This window comes from Opisthorchis viverrini, assembly GCF_000715545.1.
Source record: "Opisthorchis viverrini unplaced genomic scaffold opera_v5_279, whole genome shotgun sequence".
Classification (NCBI taxonomy): domain Eukaryota; kingdom Metazoa; phylum Platyhelminthes; class Trematoda; order Opisthorchiida; family Opisthorchiidae; genus Opisthorchis; species Opisthorchis viverrini.
The window spans coordinates 580,058-600,482 of NW_008751940.1; the positions used below are offsets into that span (position 1 = coordinate 580,058).

General features: G+C 42.7%; 2 protein-coding genes across 2 annotated transcripts in view; one reads left to right on the top strand and one right to left on the bottom strand.

Moving 5' to 3' along the window:
• Nucleotides 1-20,425, bottom strand: part of T265_14874 (hypothetical protein) — a gene marked incomplete at both ends in the record, with an annotated part of 191,826 nt that overhangs the window by 164,713 nt on the left and 6,688 nt on the right. The window contains 5 exons of the mRNA XM_009175619.1: nt 5,060-5,237; nt 8,538-8,690; nt 12,736-12,832; nt 13,627-13,730; nt 17,156-17,279. Coding sequence (XP_009173883.1) covers nt 5,060-5,237; nt 8,538-8,690; nt 12,736-12,832; nt 13,627-13,730; nt 17,156-17,279 — 656 coding nt within the window. The remainder of the gene's footprint in view (nt 1-5,059; nt 5,238-8,537; nt 8,691-12,735; nt 12,833-13,626; nt 13,731-17,155; nt 17,280-20,425) is intronic.
• Nucleotides 1-20,425, top strand: part of T265_09520 (hypothetical protein) — a gene marked incomplete at both ends in the record, with an annotated part of 33,923 nt that overhangs the window by 9,262 nt on the left and 4,236 nt on the right. Inside the window, 2 exons of the mRNA XM_009175614.1 lie at nt 7,306-7,480; nt 19,787-19,802. Of these exons, the coding sequence (XP_009173878.1) occupies nt 7,306-7,480; nt 19,787-19,802 (191 nt within the window). The remainder of the gene's footprint in view (nt 1-7,305; nt 7,481-19,786; nt 19,803-20,425) is intronic.

Below are 20,425 nucleotides of genomic sequence, written 5' to 3' on the forward strand. Positions count from 1 at the left end.
TTAAGCGAGGCTTTGTTACTCAACTTTTCAGTCCTCATGGGAAAACTCTACAAACATACACCCGCAGGGTCGACCAGAATACGAGGGCAGGGGAGATCAAGCTCAAAGATCGCTCAAAGATCATCGATCAAACAAGACACAGGATAACAGAGTAACTAATGGAACCGCCCGACTGAACAACTAATCGTGACCGAAGGTTAGCCCCGGCTAACAGCACGTATTTTAACATACACGCAACATTAATCAATGCACAACCACCGACCCATTGATACGCTCCACCACGCTCCCTAACAACGCACTGATAATGCCATCGCGATTGGTGATTAAACGTTCGCAGTTTAATTGCCCAGATCAGCGAACAATCGAACGACCAATGCCCAATCTCTTAGTAGCCTGATCGGATAGTTTTTTGGTCACTTAATCGTTGAAGCCAATATACATAAGCTGTGGTGCTCAGGTATAGGTCATCAGCAAACATATCACTACCTATCCCAAACGGTTTTAATATTCCAACGAACAGAAAGATCCTACAGCATAAGAAGAGATGACTCTCAAACCAAATCTTACGTCATGATACCGCAAGTAGTGTAAATCCGTGGTGATAATTATGGTCCTTGGAATAGATTGAATAGGTCTTTCATGTTGCAGCAAATTCGAAAGCCAAGCTATAAAACCCTTTAGCCAGAGGGTTTACAAAACAATCAATCTGGGATAGGCTGACCGATTTGTAACAGCTGTCACTTTCTTCATAATGAAATATTCAGTTGGTTTGAACGAAATACTATTGATAATGTTGTTCCATCAGAACAGCCGCACGGCTACGTCAGTCGGCTCCAGTTCCATTGCTATCTGCGCAGGATGGTAAAAATCAACGATACCGAATTTAGACCACACACGTTTGCTCAACATTCAGTACAAACGTTTGATTTTTTTCCCACATACGAGGCACCTCTACCCAAATCATTACGGGACCATTAGCGTTCATCCGTTATCAATTACATGCATCAAAGGTCGTACTTATGGTATGGCAATCTGTTCAGGCTAGTGAGGCTCCATTTTCCAATTTAAAACCCAATTAACATGGTTTATCTCTTTTTACAATCAACTTTAAGAATACCTGCGGCTTAAAAAACTTTTAAACTTGAATTCAAAGTACATGCTGCATGTATCGTCTGCTCATAGTTTCTTAATATTACATCTTTTCCATGAAACACTGCAGAAAATATTGACTTAAAGTTAGGCGCAACAGCTCCTGACTGAATCCGTTGTTGTCACTATTCATCTTCTTCACAGGCCAATAGAACTCTGTTCATTTTAGACTGCGCGCTATCATCTATCTGTGTTTTACTTCACTGAAGGAGTCAGTCAACAGTTAAGCACCTGGTGTGGATCCCGTGATTGAAAGGTGAGAATGGTATATTCCGTCTAATTGTGAGTCAATCACAGCCATTCAGTTGCTTCTTCAACCACTGGTCGGAAGGTTGCGGGTTCGGATCACCTTGGAGATTCGTGATTGGCGTACTGTAGCTGATTCCCAAAGGCGCACATCGGCTTTCCGACATGTACGGTGTTTACCCATAGGAGAGAATCTCGTTTGGAAGAATGCTGTCTTTGGGAAAGAATTCTGTGCTGGAACATACAGCTAAATATCCTGACGGGAACAAGTAATTCCCACATGAACTGATATGGTATGTTTCTGTGCATTGAGATAACCAAAGAAAAACGGGCGCACTGTTCCATTGCCGGTGGCTCAGCTGACGATCAACGCTGCTCTGGGTGGTTACGGGATTCGCAAAATTCAGGTCATTCTCGTTCGGAAAATCGTATTCCTGTCCCTTCGTGACCATTCTCGTAAGTCCTCATCAAAGGGGGAATTACTGAACTCGAGTGTCACCTTTAATGAGGACTCATCAGTAGTGCATAGCCTTAGGCGTGCCGGGTTTCGGAGTTCGAACGTCTGACAATGGAGGCGAGTGTGTCACCACGAATCCACGAGCGAGCGCTGGACATTCGAATTTTCACCCCTTAAAAGGTGAACGTATTCACGCTTGAGCGGTCGATGCAGGATTTCAATATCACAATAATGCTGAATTTACCAGAGAATTTCTGTAGACAACACAAGCGTTTGATTTTTGTCAGATCCCAGAACATAGTACGCGTTTCTGTTCCACATAATCTCGCTTTAAATTTCCTCACTGTTACTGCGTCTCAATATAGTAAGAAGTTGCGCATCTACAGCTTAGAATCAACCGGTATATTGCACTCAGAATGACTAATTAAGCCTGTTGAACATAAGCACCCCACCCAGACAACTCAAATTTATGGTCCGCGAGAAACATTCAAAAAGACACTGGATGACCCATATGGCCCTGTTAATACAGGATCCTGACTAATAGTTACTAGTGATTTTCTAAATAGTTGTGTTTTTCTATTTCGTATTTTTACTACTATCCGATACACCACGCTCAACTTCGGGCGGCCTATCTACTCAAATAAAAAATTAAAACTATAGGCCCTTGCCCTTTTCTCCTGGGAGCAGGGTCTACTGTACATGCTAACGTTAATGACTCAAATTTGCAAGTAAGCTTAGTTATGCAAGAAATAGCACGCGGTTTTATCACAAATTCGTTTATGTATTACTAGAGAATGGCATAGATAATAGACATTGACTGCAGAAAGTAGAGTCAGGTAGCCCTTAAACTGTCAAAATATAATGAATATGAGCTTTTTAAGCGCTCCGCACGATCGCAGTGCGGTTGATAATAACTTGATGGGTTGAAATGCCGGAGCACACCCATCCATATAAGTAATAACATATTACTATCATTTTACTGGCCAGAGCGATAACCACTGGTACACAAGAAGAACAGATAACTTTTGCACACAGGTATGTGCTCGCGACCGACGGGTCTGTGGTTAGAAATTGCGTTCTTGGTGATACGGATCAATGGGTGTGTGAAGTATTGTGCGGAAAGCTGTATGATTTTAGAAATCCTATGGATGTATGGATCAAGAGTCGACATATTAGGTTGACATCAGACGGAGTATAGTTACCTGCCTTAAAATGTGCGGACTTCGGTCAGCGTACACCCGATAAATTCATCGATTTTGTGGGGATGTGAGGAAGCATAGACGATACACTGACTTGCCAAGAGTTAGTGGTATTGCAAGCCATAAGTCATGAAAAAGCTGTACAGTGGTTACAGCTGACAATTATTTCAACAAGGGTGAGCTTGACCATTAAGAAAAGTGTGAATCCGATGCAACGGAAAGCTGAAAGCAGTGAGGTTTCAGATAATGAAAGGCGATTGGGTGAATATTTTCTGATCATTACTGCATTTTGTACCCAAGATTTTACTCGGGGAAAATCAACTCTCATCGTATCTGGCCAGCCCAGTTATCGTGCATCCAGCGCTTCCTCCAAAACTAGGAAGACGTTCATCGGTGTCACCGACTAGATTCCCGTACCAGATATCCGAAGGTATCGATGAGTCGCCTCAAGAATCCTTAAGTTCACTCCCAATGGTCACGTTTCCGATACATGTAGCGGTACCGATCACACCGCAGATTTGTGAAATCCATCCTTGACACGTTGGTTCATTTTGTATCGATATCTGCTCTAAAGTCTCCCAGACGAAAAGTAAATAGTGTCCGCAAAAGCAAGACTATTACTACACTTCAAGTTAATTAATTAACCAAGTACATCAATTCATGCGTCCGCAAGGCTGATATCTGGATGCAGTTCTAAAAAGATTGCAGCAGCACAGTACGATGTGTAGGCGTGAGGCAATTATCTAAAAGTATGGGTAAGACAGTCTGTTTGCAGTTCTACAAGTTCTATAAGTTCTACAACCACAGAAGCAAACCCACCGTTTCAAAGTGAACGCCCTAGGCGCGTGACGGTCATCAACTACTAAGGACTGTACTATGATCATCCCGAAAACAAACTATGAGAGACCCTATGGGAAGTAAATAGACGTAAAATCAGATGGAAGCTCACCCTGAGCCTCAAGAACTTTATGAGATGGGAAGGGGGATTGTCACCTCGCCGAAACACGCCGAACAAGCAACGGAGAGCAAGTCCGCCATACATTCAAGAAGCTTGAGCAGTGTGGCGTGACAAATCCTCTTGGTGCTTTAGCTAAGAGACTGACGTCTGCACACTGGCTGTAACTGGAGACTCAAATTTAAATTTCAGCTGGATCTCTTGTTAATGACATTCTTCAGCCGAGCGAGCTACACAAAAACCGCCTCACGTTTTAGTTGGCATGATATTGGTACAACGTGCCGCGGTACATCGTTCTCACATTACTCATAAGGTCGGAGGGGTATCAGTAACGTTATGAGTAGTGTATTAGGTTTAATTTTGTAGTACGTAGTGCTTATTGTTCCACATCGTGTGTGGTTATTGCGACAAATTGGTACCTTGAAGTTCAGGGCCCGGTTTCTACAACGCTTACGGCTGTCTCCTCTTTCTGCGATATATTTCCGGAATGTTTCTAGATGTTCCCTCCTTCAAATGGTTGTTATGCAGAATGGTAGTTTACTCGATCAACCAATTGTTTGATCCATTTTTCCAGATAAATTTTCTGACGGAAGTCTGTCCACCAGCCCTGCGGATTAATTTCCCCTCTTGCAGTTAACTCTCATCCAATCAGTCGATTATTCGAGGTAAAACAGATTATCAACACCCAGTATATTTACTCTGGGTAAGTGAATCCTCTGCATCGAAAGAGTAACCAACATGCAGATGCGAACTTCTGCGTGTTTCCTGGCATGAATTTAGCAGAGTGACTTGCCGAATACACCGTTGTCCAAACCTGGATTGCGTTGTCTCATGTCCCGCCATCAACGGGTTGTACGCCAACTATGCAGCGACACGATACAATTGTTAAATTGGGAACTCGTCCTTCGCAAGCCAGGTATCACAAAGTTAATCCCAATGGCAGCCTAGCACCGCGAAGGTGAGTGTGAGCGATGATACCAATCACCGTATGGAGTTGCAGTGGCAGAACCAGGTGAGCGAAACCAGAGGAAAATTAGCTCGAAATCGACTTACACAATGCGGATTCAATGATACGGGGCTTGTTTTTCCACGCGATGCCAATTATGTAGAGAGGTATACCAATGGCCATTATTCCGAGGCCAATCAGTGCGTTCAAAGGGCCATTGTAAATGGAGAATATTCCAATACTGAAGTTGACAATCAGGTATAAAACCGGAAGGAACATGGGTAGCTGAAGAAGGGATAGGGGGACCGGATATTAGGGGATAACTATGGATGATGTGGACAACATGATGCAGGAAGAACGACGAATACAGTTGGATAAATTACAAGAAATCCACAGACTTTGGATTGACCGACGTTTGGACCATGCACGTCACTTGCTGTTCCGTCACCCATCGATCGGACACAACGAACATGCGAGAAAAAAACTGTTTTCGGAAGGAGCATTGTAATAAACCACCGCAAGCTGTAGCAGACAGCAATATCTACTAACGATAACGTACGACACTCAAACTTTTCACACTTTCCCATCGAGTTTTATTTTTTGAATACCGTGCATGTCCTACATAGTCGAATAACAGACACTAGAATATTACGGTGTTCTCCACCTTGGTTGAATGGCTTTTGTTCACTAAGTGAGTAAAATTTGTAGGTCATATAAATAATACTCCGAGTGTTTACTGCTATCTGGGAAAACCTTCGAAATTGGTCTTGATGTCTTTATTTACAATATTATCCTAAACTTTTGCCACGGAGACATCAATTATCTCTCTGAATTGATACTTAATCCACGTCAACGTGACGCCAAATCATAAACCAGAAAAGAGATGCTGTAAATAAGGGAAGCTAATATTCGTTAACAAGCAGCACCACCGGTTTGACGCCAAGCGTGTTACGAAATAACACGTCTCTGCTTCAAATATTTTCCCCATTATCGTACTGTTGCGCAAGCAAAATAGTCTGTGGTCGCACGCAATGGACAAAATTAAAACCCGTAGTTTATTTGATGTCGTGGGCTGCATGCTTCCTCAGGAATTTGGACATTAAAGTGGCCAGGTATTTCAATTGACTACTTGATTGAAAGACCTCAGAGATCTCGTCGGACGACTTCTAAATGGGAGTCACAGGTGATGGAAGGCACCGAAACATGTCCACATAGGCTTTCGACGATCTATCCAATCCGAGTTAGTGCGCAATTTCTCTCCATATAGTCTAGTTGCACTTTTCACTTGACGTCACTATGTAGCGGGTGTAATCTGAAAACAAACTGATGTGCCAAACATCATTCTTCCCCCGAATAACGATGCTAGCTAAATTTCCGTGTCTTGTTGTCATGGTTATCTCAGCTGCTGAATTGCAAGGCCGAAGCTTGAGCGCCTACCCATTGCCTTCCCGAGGCCTCCGGCTTCCCTGCTTTCCGTGGAAACATGTTCACTGAAGCAGTTGCAACCATCGGCTTACTAGAACAACAGTTCAAACAGATGTATGCACAATAAGGCAATAAGGCTTTTAGGCTGTACATCTTAACAGTTTGGTACTTATGGATGTAATGCGACATGAATTATTAAAGCGTAGTTAGGTGGCGCGACGAAAGAACGGTATCAGTCTGAGATGAAGCAGTCGATTTATGGCTATGGCGGATAAGTTTGAGTTAACAAGTCAATGATAGTTTAGTAGATCAAAAGTACAATTTGTCCGACAAGGCGAGTCCGCAGAAAAGTTTCAGTAGGATAATTAAAGTTACCGACCATATAAGTGTTCATATCCGATTGGGACGTGAAACACCCTCATTTAATAGCCAATAGTAAATTTGTCATGTGCATTTTTGGCAAATGGTGGACGCAACCGAGACAGTACTGTTTGAAATTTTCTGCAAACATTGAGTATTCAATTCCTAGGGTAATTCCATTCATTTCAATTGCCAACGTACACAGTGATCCAGTACACAGAGTTTTCATTCACCAAATTTGCTCACCTGCTTCCTCAAGCTCCCGCAAGACCCAACGCCCAACTTGATAAACCTTTTGTGAGCACCGATATTTTCGTCACATAAAAGCATTCCAAATCTTTGTCCCAAATCCACCCTAAATAGATATGTCTAAAATCGTTTTGGCGTACTGACCTTACTAGACCATTAGGAGTAGCTGACTAACTATTTTGTGTTCTGTATTGAACGCTCACTGTCCGTAATCCGTACATTCGAATTTGTTTCAAAGTGTAACCATACTGAGCGCCCATAACAATCGGGAAGCTGAGGATAGTTACCAGTTTACACTGACAATCCCATTCTACCCCAGACACCCTCGCACAGCTTATGCACTCATTTTTTTTCGGCTCCTAACGGAAACGCCAAATCTGCACACCAACTAATGCTGGATCACATAAATGCAATTGGTGGTATTAATTATGGTCTATTGCAACACTTCTATGCTGGTGGGCGCAAAGAACAACGTTCAATTAGAATGGAAAAGGGTAAGTTTGCTAAACAAACCCTATGTACATGTAGAGTAACGGAAAGATATAACGTCCATCAAAACACACGGGTGTTTTACAAGGCTTCCTTCTCAACCTCTCTCCGTTATTTTACCGACCTACTATAAAATTACCATGCATACAAATTATGGGGTAGCATAAATGACTGTCTTGGATTGGACTGTTTTTCACTATTTTAACAACGACATGCGCACCTCTGTATTTGCTGTTAGTTTGTCCACTGAACCCCTAGCCTCGGCTTAAATTAATGGTGGGAAACTTTTCAACTAGACAGGGGAAAGTTATGCCATGGCAATGAGCTCCAGTTGAAACGCTTCAACGTAGAAGCACCTGCCTCGAGGTTGGTCGGAAACGATGTATACAAAGGTCACATAATGAAAATGTGGTCTTTTTGGCAGCAGTATCTGAAAAGACGTACATGGTCATAAGCAAAGTTGGAGAACTTTGCAGCGATATGATCATGAAGGTGATAGATTGCTCAAACCATCTAGGTATATTTGAATAAAAAAGAAGAGTGGGAACTTGATGCTGGCATCTGAAGAAAAAATGTCAATCCGGAATAACGTTCGTGATGGCTAAAACAATCCAGCTTATCTCCTGTCAAGCTTTGTAAGCTCTCCAAAGAGCACTGAAAGTGTTAGCCAAAGAAGCACAGACGTTGTGTTGTCCATAAGCACGATGATGGTTATGACTCGCCGCAAGCATGGTATTGTCTGGCACCGTGGCTCCAGCACATTGTTGGGTATCCTAAAAAGCTCCAAGGAACTTCCAGGGTTATTGGTTAGAATCATAGAAGACAAGTTACGGAAGGTCATTGAAGACCACCGAACACACCCAGGTTACTTGATTCAACTTTCCATGTTAGAAACCAAGAAATGAGACGAATGCGATTAGAACTTATCCAGCATAACCCGATTCGCCATGTTCCAGCGGCGAGTAAGTCTGGTATAAACGTCATATAGGATCCACACGCACACTAAAACAGCCATACCTGTCATACCCTTTCCATATTTAAATAGAGTGAAAGTGAATTTACCTTAAATGCGGTCCTGTTCAATTCGGGGTGTGTCCGTTTGATGTGAATCAAACTGCAAACCGCAACACCGGAGACAATCGTAAAAGCCAGACCGGTGTATTCGATCAGGACGTACAAATCGGGAAAGAATTGGAAGAGAATGGAGACAAGGATCTGCCGAGGGATAGGTAGACATCGCATGGTTAGAGTAATTATAAAACTAAAAGAATGAAAGGAACTTTGTCTCACGCTAAATGAGTGCACTCCCCATAAATCGGCAAATTCTTTGGCCCGCTTTACGATAGAAGTCATCTCATGAACAGCAAACCACTGACGGCGCAGAGCGAAAGAACGGAAATACAGTGTGTGGGAGGATATCACCTCGAATGTTCTTGTACCCCATGACGAAAGTCAAATAAGTAATGAATAAACGAATGTAGCGATTCGGAATTCGAATTCTAGCTGGAAAGTGCGCAGTGTACAACTGAGATATATGGGCCAGGCTAAAAGTAAAGTCGGGTTCAGGTCCGTTTATAAAGAAAAGCTTCATCTAATTGCACATTGGTCAACAAGCAGAGTAATGTAGCCGTTGTAATGATTTCGAGGGACGGGAGGATGTCACCCTGATGGCCATAGTTGGCTAGGTGACCGGCAACAGAAACAGGATTACAGCTAAACATGTAATGACAGGGAGTGTATTAGTTCAAGCTGTGTTTAGGAATGTGTTCTTCCTTATGCACCCCCATTTAGTTCTCTCTATGCAGAATTTACAGTACCCACAGATGAAAAAGTAAACACAGTTTGACATCAAATGTATGCGTGCTACTTCGAGGTTTTCATGAACGAACGTAGCTATGCAGCGTTCATAATTTTCGCCATGTTACTGTTAACGACGTCCCTCTTTTTCGGCAGCTAAAAGAACAAACCCTTCTCTTCTGAAGTTAATTTCACCTATGCTCGAGGAGTTCTACTCAAGTGAACTATGAACCTTTCTGGGTGGCTGCTTTCCTTAGAGTGCCATGGGGTCTTTAGTTAGTCAACATGTGAGACCCATAAGAACCAAATGCGACTGCACGACACTATAGGCTAGATTATGAACTAGTTAAGAATTGCTTTGCCTGTTTTCGTACAGTAGAAAATATAGCAGATATAGATATGTACTTCCCTCCTCCCCTAGTATGACACTTTGAGAGAAGTGCACAGTAGTGGCCATAACCCTACGCCATCCTTTTTTCTTTATCACCATTCCCTATTCATCCTCATCATCCTTTTCAACATTTGCTGAAAGGCTGCTTTCCAAACGGAAACATTTCACTTTAGAGACAATCTTAGAAGTACAGAATTTTTTGCGCCGACCCCAGCTTGAGGAAACAAACTCACCAGGACCGAAGACAAGAGACCACAGAGAAAATGTTCTATGTCATTCAAACATATTTACTCATCGACTTTCACGCTAAATCGTTGGTGTTGTAAGCACCTAAGCGAACGACAGGTAATATTCGCACAGTTATTCGTTTGATAGCTGCAGTACGAATGAAGCCGAAACGAAGGATGAAGTATCGCGTGACTACTGGGCACTTATCGAGTCCTGAATAATCACGTTTTTATTAATTGTCTTGTTATTAATTAATCGTGTTTTACCAAAATATGAATTATTTTGTTCCTTCTGTCCTACCCTAGTTTACCGAGATGATGCAAAATACGGAGACTGATTGTAAGTTCCCAAAGTACGCAGCAGCAGTGAATAACCGTAACTCAGAAAAAAGAAAATACTCCCATGTACACTCGGAATAGCTGCTCAAAAGATTCGAGTATAACCAAAATACAACTAATTCGGTATAGAAGGGAAGCGGTGTATTCGTTTTTTTAAATACCCATTTGTTGTTGGGACATCCCACGCAGATATTACTCACAGTCGTATCCTCGAACGTTGGAAATGCTCTGTTGCTTTGCGTCCGTGTATCCAATTCAAAAAACTAACCAACCCCATCCCGGTGGACAGCTAATCTCCAGGACCAGGTAATGCAACGGTATTTCAATATATCTGCTTCGTCGATGAGGTCTCCCTGAATGACGTGATTCGACAGAACAATGTAAGAGGGGAAAGCTGACACTTTGGTGTACTACGTCCATTAAGTAAAATTCCTCCAAAGCAAACAGCTACACTGCAGTCACTTCCTAGGGGGACAACCAGTTCCACAAGACTAAAGAGGATCCACTGATTGAGCAAGCCATACATTACTTCTGTAGACTTACTGATGTACCGTCACGTTAAACGACGGATGCCACCACATCATCCGGCAGTTCGTCAACAGACGTGAATTGGCCGAGCAAATAACCGATCTCGAAAATCACAAGTAGTGTCACTCCTAGGAAACTTTTCGCAGCTGCACAATAGACTGAAAGTAATGAAGCTAGCATGTAGGACAAAGAAAGTACCTGAAAACTCTATCTTTAGTTGGTTCTAAATCAGTACTTTTTCTTCATCATTTAAAATATATCTTGGTGAATTTTCTTTTTCAGTGACTTCCATTCGAGCTTATGCAGAAGGTATTTAAATCAGGAGGTGGCGCTGGTCTGGATGACATACACTGGTGGCCGGTAGGCAGATTCACCACTTTGTTGGTATGGGCCACTCACAGATACACAAGAGCACTTTCTAGTGGGGTACAAATTTAGCCATCAGAGGATTGTGAGAAATTAACTATGCATTTAAAGAGAATAGCTTAAATGCGTCCTTAAACATGCATTGATATGTTCTGTCTCGATGTAGCTACTGATGCCACCTAGCTTATTGTTTGCAGTCTTCACGCTCTGGTGGTCACTTCATGATCCCATGTAGAACTACTCGGCAGGCAGCAGAGAGGAAATGAGCATTTTGTGTACGTCGGTTTGTTGATACTCGATGCAAACGAACAAGCCACTGACATAGAATAGGGCCAACGCACCTACCGATTTTTTTCTTCCAAACAAGTTGTTCGACGTACTTCTGCACTACTGATCTGGTATTCCAGCAAGATATGATCAACGAATTGGATGCACTTCCAGTCAACGGTGAAGGTTATTTTTGAGTTTTTGAGCTCACTATGACCAAAGTCCTAACCGGCGTAATGATGCAGAGTGCGCTATAAGGCTTTACACTCCACTGGCGGCAGACAACTTCAAGTTCCATCGACGTCACAGATGTCATAGACTGGTAAAAGCCACCCCGCTCTCCCTATCAGGAGGGTGTTTTCATCTTTAGGCTCCAGGTGAGATGTCAACCTCATCCATTGGTTCATCTGCAAGCAAAATGTTTGTGCTTGGTTCTACCCGGTAATGCAGTAGGATTGTAAAATGTTTAGGAGCTGGAGGTAGCGATTTTGCCAGGTGGTTCTTTTTATTCGCACTTCCGGTGAGAGAACACTCCCATTCGAAGAGAATTTTCGTATCCCGAAAAAGGTGCTCCCTAAATGCAAGGAGTACCATATCAATAAAGCTCACAGTCTGAAAGGCGAGAACACTCAAGTAGGCCGACTATCCACCCAGGTAACTTTCGGCACAATAGTCTGCCTGATATCCACGAGGGCATAACAGCAGCAAATGTTATGTGCATTTCTGACAAATGTTGAACTAGCTTGCACACTGAATTGATGCTGGACTTTGTTCAAACCTGATTTTGCAGCAGCAGGCCAATCGTATGTTGTACCAAGTGGCAAACTCAGTCAAGTTCACACGGAAGAGGTTGCGTACCAGGAATATTTAAGCAATTCTGGATATCCGCAACTCAGGGCGAATGGCCAGTGTTGAGAATCAACTCATGATGAGTGGTTCTATGGGGACTATCACATGGATCTAAAGGGAAAAATACTGCCGTTGATACAAATTCTGGGCAAGTGTGCTAGAATGTTCAATAGTTGGTTAGCATTGTGGCCTTATCTTGCTGAAGTTTGCGGAAACTTGTACAACCAACGCTTAAAAATAATGGGCCTTTTCATTGGGACAGTGCTCAACCAATGATAACGGTATGGGAGCTAGTTGGCTCGTGTAATACGGGTAATGGTGACTGAATTAAGGAAACTACTATACAAAAAAACGTGCGTTCACCCTTAGTGGAGCTTGATGGTTTCATATAAATACTAAATGAGGATATGTTCAGTGAATGGTGTCTACATACTGTCTCAAGCAGAAGCGCCGTACTACGAATGCTAATGAATGCTTCATCTGTTGTCCAACTCACCATTGCAACTATGGAAGGAATTGGTGTTAGGTTGGTCACGCTAACCATGGAAAGAATTGCGGGCGTGTGACCCTTCTCTCCACCAGCAAAGCAAACCCTGTAATGAAAGGAAAGCGGCGGTATGGAAGTAACGAAGGTAATGAATTAGTTGTTCCTGGTTAGACTGAATTTGAAACAAACACATCCATATGAGAAAATGCCCCATTGAAGGGGCTCTGATTCGGGAAAGGCGAATGGCGATCTGTGTGGAGTCTCACTTTACCGAATGGTATATCGTAGGAGACTTGTTACCCTGTAGCCATAATGTACCACAAAACATAGTGACGAAGGCCAGAGAGGAAAATTGCGACCGCCTTCAGGATAAGACAGGTAAGGCCTTCAAAACAGACCAACCAATCAGGGATGATATATTACCCGGCCTTTTTAAAAAAAAATCTCCGTGACCGTGTTCTCTATTGCAGGCTTTTTAAAAAAAATCTCCGTGACCGTGTTCTTCTATTGCAGGATATGGTGAACGAAACGACAACGGCCACCGAAAGGATCCATTAGTACCTCAAGCCGTTTGCTTCATGTTATTCCTGAAATTCCCACACGGATAAGCTGAAATTCAGATGATGCACGGTCCAAGCATGTCCTTTGTCCTACACCAACCACAGATTATAAACAACAAAAAATGGTAGTCTAAGACTCTTATAGTCCAATAGTCTGTGGTAAGGAAGGAAAAATTGCATCGAATTCGAATCACCCAACCGACAGTTCACCAAAACCAACTAATTCGCTTTGGGAACGGAAACTCTCTTGCTTTGATAAACGCAGCGCACAAGTGAACTGAATGGACAATATACGTCGGATCACCAGAAGTAGCAGCATGTGTGCGTGAACGCGACATACCTGGACATTGACAATACCTCGCCGTTGATACTACCAAAAACGGACGCAGCTACAAACACGGGCATGATCCAAGCCATCACGCCCATGCATCGATTAGCCATTGTCTAAAACACAAAGAGGAGTTTCAGAGAACATCGGAATGTGAACACAATAGTGACTGTCCTGAGGTCAGTGGGAGTTGTCAGTCATTAAAACAATTCTATAAAATGTCCCCTACCGTACAAGAAAATCGAGACGTGTAGGTAAACAAACAACCAGTCTTACATTTTGGATAAGTCGTAACAGACTAGAGTAAAAATGCTCTGTTCCAATAACTTTTCGCTTTGCCTCTCCAGGTGGTTGGTCCTCAACTATGTTTTAATGATCGTACGTCAGATTGAAAAGCTTAAGTGAGGACATTCTCCTTTACTAAAATCAATTTGTATTCGCTGATAACCTAACCTAGAATGAGTGCACAGTATCATTTTGAATGAGATGGGGTAACAAAGATGAAAGAGGACTCATGCTAACTCGGAATGGATCGAATTCTCGTAAATGACCTTTTCTATCTTGGTATGTGAGGATACATTTCCACAACAAGCTACCTCGTTATGTAGTACTTATCAGAACTTAGTAAGTCGGTAAAACGTTTCGTCTGGAACTCCAAAATGAACGGGTTTTACGAACACTACGCAGATCCACCGGTTCGCGCTACTTGGTCTCAGTCACATGTCTGTAAGGTTGTGGGCACACCGAACAGGCCCTACCAGTCACGTTAGGACAGTGCATATTAGGACATAAAGTTGGTGGAAACTGAGGAATCAAGCCTACTTAATGTGCCTCAAGAAAGGCCGAACCGGCTGTGAGCTATCGAAAGGGGTCCTAGCAACTTCACAAACCGTGTTCCATCAGGATATTTATTGCGATATCTCGTACACCGTACCGAAATACGAAGTGGTCTTGTGCGTAGTCATTCAGTTGAAGAGCATCCTAAAAAAGATATTCAGCTATTGAGCCTCCCGTTAACCTCAACTTAACTTTCAAAGGAGTGCATTTTTCCCATTAAGATCTTATCTGTCGCAAACTAGCGGAATCCCAACAAAGTAGCTTCTGATGGAATGTACGATCTCCTAAAATATTACATTTTCCGCGTCCTCAAGGGGAATCCTCCCAACAGCAATGTGGCGATTTCTCGATATACACAAAGGAACCCGCAGGTCATTAGAAGTCTAAGAAACTAGATTCTCTATAATATACGATTTCCAGACCATTTCGAGTGAAAAAACTAAAAGGGGTTTATTATTCATTCTCATTTTGCCTCAGCAACACAACTGGATAGACAAAAACTAAAACTATAGTCATTCGGTTATAACGCTGCTTCAATGTTCATCTACCATGCCATCCGGAAGAAACTCAAGAGTTGAGATACTACTAGATTGCCCAGGCCTAGATACCGAGGTTCAGTTCGAGCCGTGAACCTTCTGGTCAGTACGTGAGCGCCTGGAGCTATCTGGAGCTCAAACGGACAAGAAATGATTTGTAGTAAGTGGAGTGAAACTAAGATTTCCCTCAAGATTTCGCCCCACAAAAATATGGGAAGTATTGCACAGCCGCTTCATCCTTCCTAGAGATCAACACTAATTTCCCACAACAACCAGTCTGGTTTGTAATCGAATACCTTGCAATACTGTCTTATGTCAGCACCCCCTCAGGGATTTATGATATGTACACCACTCATGGGTGCGAGAGACGAAACGGTTGCTGTGATTCTAAGATGTTCAGTATATAAAGAATATACTTGAAGGGTGAAATTTCGACTGATACGGTAATGAATGAGATAAGGAAGAAAGGTGAGCGATCAGTAGATTCGCTACAGTGGTTCTTCTCAAGAGGGCACTCTGGGCGGGACAAAAATCCATTCTGCTTGGAAGTGCTATCTTCCGGAGGACCGAATTCAGAGATGAAACGTAAATAGATTATTACTTTAACTGTTCCCATATGTTGAAAAACCAGAGGACAGGAGGAAACGGAGTGTCAAATAACCCAAAGTACGTAAAATGGATCGTCTGTGGACGAATTTCCTACAACGGGTACCCCTCCTCACTCTGTGGCACGTATCATGTTTTTGACGTCGAAGATGCAGCGTTGCTGCAACAAGTGCATTGGGATACAGTTGTTTGGTCACTTGACGAGTTTATTTGTCGTTTTGAAGGTTCGGATGTGTCCACTTCGTCACAAAGCCTTCACCCGCTTCATTGTGGCGTCATGGCATTAGCTACGTTAGAACAGCTGTTACACGTGGGCTAAGGTGGAGACGGCGTTAGCGCCGCCGGGTCGCAGTGAATTTTTCGCTGGAAAATAAATCCACTACAAACGAGACTGGGTCCCCATGTGAGAGCGCCAGGAAAAATGTTTATCCGTGAAAAGCGGGTTGTACATGCAATGAAGAGAATACGAATTCTTGATCAGTACTGGAATGACGGTTGCAGATGACCGAGGTGCCTTGGTGCTTTGTGGATTGCACTTGGATATGTAATGGTTAGAAAAGCAAACTTGAAAATCGCCGGACATAACGGAATGGGTGGTTGAACTGACCAAAAGCTAACATTTATTCGGGCGATTCTGCTCCTCATACCCTCCCTGTTACTTGCAGTTTGCATTTGGCCGCACGAAGGCCAGAAGTACACCCCCGAACCAAAGCCTTGAGGCGCTAGAGACGTTGGTCGTATACAAATTCCCATATGGCTTCATGATAACGTTCTCAATTATTCTGCTGATTGAACGATCCGAAACACTTTTGTGGTCGAATCACGATAAATTCACCATAAAGCGTAAAGCTGAAATACCATGGTAACGCTCCTCCAAGCAATGGATGTGGCAAGTAAACTCAAGTAAACAGAAGCAGCTGCTGGATTGAGTGCACCAATTCCCCTATTTTCTTCGTCAGTATTATCTCCAAAAAAGCGATATACTTTTTATACATTTATAGTATTATATTATTGTTATTGTATCGCACGATAACTACCCGTGCATACCCGTGCATTCTAGGTGAACGGAGAATAACCTTATACATAACGATATGACCAAATGAGTAGTCTGTACTGTACCACAACTAGCATCAAGCACAAAATGTTTCTGAAACTGCTGAAGAGACGATTTGCCTTTACTTAAACTTAAACTGAGAGCTGTGCTCTGAACCTTTGTTAGATTCTGAGCGCTTCCAATGCTCAAACGAATCGTTGCACGACAGACCCGATGTATTACACTGTATCTGTCTGCTCACGAAAAACGCTCGTTTCGGGTAATCAAATAACTCGTCAGTTTGCAGTTTCCAGTGTTCAACGGGCTAATCGAATACAAGGATAATGGTATCACTCTACGAGCATTGCGGATGATCTATAAAGGGTTAAAAAACAAAACTAGTGGAACAATCTTGAAGTGCATATTCTCTTGGCAAAATGCACAGCTCACAAGGTTATTGACGTTTTCATTAGGTGTGTGAAAACACTTTCAATCCATTAATTTCGTCTCACACCTAACCATTACTTACCACTGCCACAGCATCGGAGTTAAGGACTTCATAAGGTGACAAAACCGCCAGATACGCCACATTTGCCAAGAGATAGATTACTGTTACGACTATGAGTGATATGATGATGACAATCGGTAGGTTGCTGAAACACAAAAAGAACACAGCAGAGATAATCAGACCACATGTGCCAACTGGACAACACAACTGAGTGCATTTGCGGTAGGTCAAATGTCATTTTGTCTGTGTGGGAACTACGTGAGGATTACTGCAAGCGCATTCCTTTTCGAGGCATACATGTCAGATTCACCATGAACCAACATACTGATACAGTCATGAGTGAGCTTCTGAAGTTCTAATACGCCCAAGTGAAAATACCTCACAATCAAATTCGGAACACCTTTGGCCGAAAGCTATCGGGCAGCAAACAAATCCAAACCCAGCTTCACAAAGAAGTAGCGCGTCTCAACTTCTAATAATAACGACATTAGAAATAATTTTCCTCCAACGAGGAGCACGCGTATGAGAACAAAATCATCAAGGTCACTGGTGACACGGAAACAGCGAGTTGGTGAAATTGCGAGGAAACCCTTGATGCACAATCAATCACTGGTGCCACACTACTACCCTATTTAGGGCTGAGTTGCTTGGATAATAAGGTAGCTCTATCGGAAATTATTCACATCCAAGTAAGGTCACATAATTCGTCTGATCACAGTATACAACCTGACTAAACCTTTAACCCAAAAATTTATTCCACTCACCTACCTTTCTACCCTATTTCATTATTCGCAAAAGATGATTACATCCCGATTCTCAGAAACGTTTACCAAGAAATCGGTTTAGGTCTTCAGTTAATTCCCTCGTTCATGGGGGCACAGACAATAAACAATCCTGTTAGATCTTATGGTTATACAAACTTAATTCACAGAATTTAGCAGAGTCACTGAAATAAAATACCTTTGTCGGTTGGCTAATCATCTGCTTAAGTTTTTTATTCACCCATTATAGACAACCGCCAGTAGTCTGAAGCACCCCTAGAATGATAACAAGGCCTTGCTTCGTAAGTCAGACATCCGGAGTTCAAATCCTGCCACGGCCAAGTTTATGTATTGCTGAAAGATCTTGGGGAGAGTCAAACAAGTCCCCTTTGGTAATGGTGCGATGACGCGATGACCAGAGTCATCGCGTTATTAGAGAATGCGGAGCACTCAAAACATGAGTGCTGTGGAAACGGACGAATGCCTTTTGAAACAAGGAATTGATGTCACCAGAACATTGACCGGGTTGGTCTACAAGGGAAGCAAAGCATCCGTGTGCTCGCTCCAAAAATGTGTCTGTTAAGCGAAAAATTCATCGTCATCGAGCACCGAATTAAAAGTCCCAAACTGTGGATGCATCAATGAATACCGCATCTTCTGGAAAAACTAATTTGATGCTCGGAGTCCGCTACAGCACACAGCAATGTTCCCGTATTCCAGAGAGAAAACAAACAATACAATAAACAACAGTTCAGCTGTAACACCCTTTCAGTGCCTAACTGCCATGCGACCGGAAGGAAGCACGGGGACTACGATACTGTCAGGCTGCCTAAGCCTAAGCAGGAAAAGTCGACAGGTAGAGGTCGGATTCGAACCACAGACCATCCGGTCAGTAAATTCGCACTCTAACCTCTGAGCCACCTCGCCCCAGAGGGAGAACATGAAGATCCAATGACACAGTGCCCAATAGGAAACAGCTGTATATATATGGTTATTGTCCGACAAAAGAAAAGTTGCTCACAAGAATATCGTTTCTTGCATCCCCATTTCCGAGCACGGAATATTTTAGAACGTCAACACCACGACAGGGAATACACGTACCAAACGTCAGACAAGTGATTGGTCATATACTATCGAAACCGTGAAGTGCACATTGATCGATTCTACGGCAGACAGAGTGGTTAAGTTATCAAACCAGCAACGGAACTACGGCGAATCCACAAAGTCTGGACTTACTCGTGGGGGGGGGAGGAGTTGTGCGTGTATAGTGAACGAAACAAACGAAAACTGGAATTGGCGATATCATAAATCCGCTCCTCCCTAACCTTTTTGAGTAGGTCCCGGGTCGAACCCTAAGGGGTTGGGTCGACAACTGCACATCAAAAAATGTATGCGCTTCAGGATTGGCATATACGAATCTCTGTGATTCTGAAGATCGGGTCGGATAGCCCGTTCGCCCTTTGTAGGAATTAGACCATTGATTGTGAGTTCTCCTATAGGCTATTACATCTTATTCTTCACCTACTGGTAATGAATCGGCATGCGGAAAACACAGAGCTGTAGGAATCGAGGTCAGCAAACTTCTGTTTTGTGCAAAGTCCTTAGAGAACTGACGATAGAGCTACCCTTGTTCATATTCTTGACTTAGGAGGCTATATTCTTCACCCTCAGTTTTGAGTTTTAGTTATTATTTATTTCGTATGTCCTACTGGAGATCAAATTTCTTATTGATGGACTATGTTGGGAAAACGCAGCGTCACAACAAAATAATCAAAATAGTTATATTAGTCAGTTACTGAACAGTATTGCAGTTTCTGTTCGAGGTCTCCAGACTATGTGTGTATTTGATTGATTCACTGAAACCTTTATTTACTTCCTTTGTTCATATCAGTTTTCCGAAAACTGCGGTGGGTTGTGACTCAAAAATCTCTTGGGTGGAATAGCAGTTCTCTTTCGTCTTTAGCGCAGGCTTGCTCGTCCATTTTACATATCTGGTGCGTTGTGATGGTCCCTCCCGATCGGTCGCTGGAATTGTTTTCCTTGATAACTGAATTGGGTCCTAAATGTTCCACTACTAGCTCCTTCCTCGGGATGTCCGGTTTCCAGTGTGAAATTCCTGGATTTCGTTTGATCACACCGGTCGATAAACTGGAGCAGAAACAACATACCTGTTCTTCGCATTTACGTGGGGTACATAATGCCGAATTTATTCCTTGTCTTTGCTTGAGCGAATATTCATAAATAGTGCCAAATGAACTGATGTCATTCGTGATCTCCATGCACAGAAGCCAAAGATAATTGATTGTGCTCTTTACTAGCAAGTTATGCATAACGACATGTGATTTTCCTCTCATTTTGTCCCATGTGGTGTTTACAAGTCATCCAGTCGAATTTTGTATGCATTAATCTTAATCATGGATTACGGGCTTCCCTTTGTCTCCTGGTGTCTCCCGTAATGTGTTGATAGATGTATCTGCCATATCCCAAGTTGTCAAAATAGAGTTGCAATCACTCCAGAGATACCTTTGAT